General features: G+C 30.7%; 1 protein-coding gene across 1 annotated transcript in view; it reads left to right on the forward strand.

Moving 5' to 3' along the window:
* Nucleotides 1–4,647, forward strand: part of PEX13 (peroxisomal biogenesis factor 13) — a 22,714-nt gene extending 18,067 nt beyond the window's left edge. The window contains exon 4 of the mRNA XM_019632105.1: nt 3,885–4,647. Within this exon, the coding sequence (XP_019487650.1) occupies nt 3,885–4,183 (299 nt within the window). The 3' untranslated portion in view covers nt 4,184–4,647. The remainder of the gene's footprint in view (nt 1–3,884) is intronic.
* The last annotated feature ends 324 nt before the right edge of the window (nt 4,648–4,971 follow it).

A 4,971-nucleotide genomic window follows, 5' to 3' on the forward strand; every position in this document is an offset into this window, starting at 1 on the left:
TAATATGCAGGCATTACCTAGTCTTCAAGTTGAGATAAAGTTTCTTGTGTATTATTTTCCATTTTTGTTCTACAATTAGAAGTTCTATGTTTTTTTATCAAGTAATTTATGGAAATTTTGTTCTTGAAACAAATTTTTGATAAAACAAATTATTAAATTTGGTGTTGAGATATCTGAATTGAATACTATAAGTGAAGTAGAGGTGAAATGTTGAGTCTGCACTGTCTAGGTTAGAAAAGGTGAGTCTTTATGATAGAATTTGTAACTGCTATTAAAGATGTGTAGGGAGAAGAGTATAACTCAGAATGAATAACAAAACAATTTCACTTTTCTTAGGGTGTTTATTTTTTGGTTAAGTATACTAAATTGCAGTATACATTATCTGACTGATAACTATTTGTGTCTGAAAATTCCTTTTTTATTAAAATTCTACAAAAGGAATTGAGGACTGGAATAAGAGAAATTTTGTTACCTTTTTTTTTAATGCCAGTTTTAGTGTAATATTTTAGATGAGGTTAAATGTAATGTTCAAATCTCCAGTATTGTTATTTTTAGGAACTTATTTAAGGAATACTACTTTACAGAAATTACTAAAACCACAACATTTTCAATTAAATAAAATAATAAGTCACAAGTTACAATAAGAAAACAGGTTTCATTTACAAATTTTTTCTGTTTGTATTTTATCAGTTTAGAAAGGAAAAGGTAAGAGGACTATACATTTTCATGTTTTAACATTTTATTTAGTAGGCACTTGATTTAGTCTGTCAGTGTGTCATAATTATACATTTACTTGAATATAGCTGTCCTTTATCTTGTGCTTTCTTTAATGGAAAAAAGAACAGAAGTTGAATGCAGTTAAAATTTTATTTTTAATAGACCATGAAGTTACTTTTACTGGACAAATAAAAATACATTAAACTCGATTGACTTTTTTTTTAAGATAAACTCTTAACTCTGCAAGATGGGAATTGATATATGTAAAAGGTCTATTTTTCTTCATATTGGCATGTATATTTACTACTACTAACCAATGTGTCTGTTCTATTTCCTTGTGATTTAAAGAAAATTATTAGACTTACATTTATATAAAAATTATCTAGAATGTAAGTTAAATAAAAATAAGACCACAAACCTAGATTTTGGGAGACCTAGAATCTAATCTGGACACCACTACTACTTACTGTAGGATTTAACTCACATTATTTTTTAGTTTCCTCATTGTAATGTTGGGCATAGCTGCTATATATGCCTCACATGAGAGTGCTTTTTAAAAATATAAAGCACAGTCAAAAGTAAGTTGTTATGGCAGTTATGTTTGTAAATTTTTCCATGTATATTTAAATTTCTTAAATCCTGTAAAAATGTCACAAAGTATTTATATCATCTAGAATCTCAGATTCATACATAATTAAAAATTGTACTTTGCCAAAATGTAATTTTAAATTATTTTGCTGAATACCAGAACAGCATAACTTAGAAAAACACAGTGGAATATTTATTCAGCACAAGAAATTTGTTTTTTCAGCATTACCTTGAAATGTCCTTTCATAGTATATAGTTTTTTGTATTTAGCTTATTTGGGAGAATGCACTGTTTCTTTTCAAGTCAGCTAACTCACAGATCCTGTGGGGTACTTACTATATTATGCCCCATGAATAGTTTTCCACATTTAAATACTGTTTAAGTAATCTAACTTAAGTCTTAACAGTGTTTCTGCTCATGGAAAATAAGCATTCTGTTTTGATTTGTAGGGATCTCAGGTGCTCAGAATTGAGTCAGTCATTGATCATTCTTTTTATTAATGACAACAATGTTATTGGTCTGGAAAGGCTACATTTTTGTTCTGTTTTATTTTACCCTAATAGTTTTTCTTCATCTCCTGCTTGCAATTCCATACTCTTCATTTCTTACATATTTAATGTTTATCTTTTCAAGCCATCTTCCAAATTTTGGATTTATTTCCTCAAAAAACTACATAATATTTCTTTTGTATAAGTTTTCAATTTTATAAAACTGATATTATGGTATAAATCTTATTTTACTTCTAACTTTCGTAAAATATTAGGTTTTGAAGACCTATTCATGTTACTTTATAGTGCATGCTTCTGACGCATATTATTTTATTGCATTCACATACTATATCTTTTCCTCTAGTCAATAGATACTTAGGTTTCCAGCTGTTCCCACTTCTACAAACTTGTACATGTCTTCCTATGAACCTGCCCTGTAGTTTCTATTGAGATATATATATATATATATATATATATATATATATATATATAATCTCCTAGAGTAAAATGCCTCGGGTTTGGAGTATATGCATATTTAATTTCAGTTAAGTGAGGTCTGGGGTATATGCATATTTAATTTCAGTTAAATGGGGTTTGGGGTATATGCATATTTAATTTCAGTTAAATAATGCTGGATTGTTCTTAGGAATGGTTGTACCAGTTTACACTTGCGCCAGCAAGATATGAAGGTTTCATTTTCTCTGCATTTTTAGCAGCACTTGATATTTCCTGATTTTTGTTAATGTGATGTGTGAAATTGTATTTTATCTTAATATGTGTTATCTGATTACTAATGTGGCTAAGCGTATGCTTTTTAGTCATTCTGGTTTTCCATTCTGTGAAAAATAATATACTTACAATTTGCCCATTTTTCTGTTAGGTTTTTCTCTTTCTTCCTGATTATAGCACAAGAAATTTTTTATGTATTCTAGATGTTATTCCCTTGTCAAGTTTAGGTATTGGAAATAACTTAGTTTTGTCATTTGTTAATTCTTGTCTTAGTGTCCTTCATGGAATGGAAATCTTTAATTTTCTTCCCAATTGTTTGTGTTTTTTAGGTCTAGTTCCTCTGTCAGTTTTATAGTTTTACCACCTACATTTAGCTCTTTAATTTTAATTGAAATTTTGGGGTATAGTATGAGGTATGATTCCAACTTTTTCTCCAGGAAGTCATTAAGGGGAAAGGGTTAACAAAACCCCTCCTCTCCCTCTCCCCTCTTCTTCTGTCTGTGTCTCTGAAAATTATCTTAGGTTTATCTTTTCCTTAGCATGGTTTTGTTTTTAGGGAAGTTTACTGGGTTAAGATAAATATGGAAAGCCAGCTATTTACCCAGCAACATTTTTTTATTGTAAAAAGAAAAGGCACAGGCTTTGAGACTTCTGAGTAAAGTAGGGCTGGTAACTGAGCTTGTTCCTTATTGCAGAAACCTGAAACAGGAGACCTTCAGGAATTTTTATAAGATCATAGGTCCTGTGGCACATGAGGAGGATGCTGTCCTCTCCATGCCATGTTTACTAGGCTGTACTATCCTTCTGCCAAACTAAATGACTTTGGTGCCAAGTTACATCCTTTTGGGTCTTGTGAGTGTGAATGTCTGTCTGCCAGCATGCAGATTAGGATTNGTTCATCACAATCACATAGAATGAATTTTATATTTTGGCCAAAAGTATGTAAAGAAAGCTAGCTGATATGAAGGTATATATTTATGTTCTATACATCCCTAACTAATCCTATTGAGAATGAATGAGAAATTAATTTCTTAAATTCCAGTTTAAAAATGGAAAGGCACTGGTGTTAGTTTTCAGCTTTTGGGAGAGCTGAATCTCCTTACCCTATGAATGGACCAACTTTATGTTCTTCAAGGTTGAAAAAGATATTCAGTAAGTATAAAATAAAAAGTAAAAAATTATAAGGGACACTAGAACTGTTAAGTCTATCATTGTTTGATTTTGAATATAAATGTATATACTATGTGTTTATATATTTTATTGTGTAAGTGTAATACAGATTTGACTTAATATTTTACTATCAATATTCTGTTGGATGTCCAAAGTATGTTATAATTACAAGGCTGTCTTTTCTTTCATCAGAACAGCAACCCAAGGTGCGTGGTTGGCTTCTGGCTAGTCTTGATGGTCAAACAACAGGACTTATACCTGCTAATTATGTCAAAATTCTTGGTAAAAGAAGAGGTAGAAAAACAGTGGAATCCAGTAAAATTTCCACGCAGCAACAAAATTTGACCAACACAACATTAATTAAAGGAGCCACAGCTGCTGATTCTTTGGATGAACAGGAAGCTGCTTTTGAATCTGTGTTTGTTGAAACTAGTAAGGTTCCAGTTGCACCTGATTCCACTGGGAAAAGTGGGGATAAACAAGATCTTTGATGTCTTTCATATTTGCCTGCAGTTGAACTGTACTTTAGAGTACTTTTTAAAAATTACTTCTTATAAAGAAATTATTCTACAATCCAATGAACACATTTATTAATGGCTATTCCAAGTGTTTTGCCACTAGCAGTTATTAAAGTTGTACCACTAGTATGTTGGTGTAGTGACCTGGTTATGTTTTACAAGTTATTGGACCATAAGGATGTTTGTTTCACCTGGATTTTAAGATTATGGGGACTGCTATTATTTTCATCTTATTTAAAACCCTGTGTTTATTGAAGGAGTAAGATTGATGAAATATATAGAGTTAACTGTTGCTGCAGTAGGGATCACTAATGCTTTTTAAAATTATAGATTGTTTTGGAATCCTCAAAATCTAGTGATAACGAGAACAGGCAAAAAGGCTAATTTTTTTACAACTTTAATTAAATTGCATAATAAAAATTTTCTGATCTGCATTACATCCAGTCTTGGGTTTGCTTTAGGCAGTAATATGTTTTCACCTACTAACCATTGATACGATTATCTTTTATTGTATTTTTTTAAAATTTATCTTGAAAAGATCACTAGAAACATTGTGAAGGAGATGGTTCTAGGGTGATACTTAGCCCTGCTAGTAAAAAAATAATCTTTCTTGCAGATTCTTTCCATTTCTTCTGCGGATCAAAGAACTTTTTATCTCTTTACAATACAACAAGTTTTCATCCTGGATGAATCAGGATACATGAAAGATTTACTTTCTTTTTCTCCAACCGCGACTCAAGTCTTTTGAGTTTGTGCTTAAT

The sequence above is a fragment of the Hipposideros armiger genome, unplaced genomic scaffold (assembly GCF_001890085.2).
Source record: "Hipposideros armiger isolate ML-2016 unplaced genomic scaffold, ASM189008v1 scaffold_2, whole genome shotgun sequence".
Classification (NCBI taxonomy): Eukaryota; Metazoa; Chordata; class Mammalia; order Chiroptera; family Hipposideridae; genus Hipposideros; species Hipposideros armiger.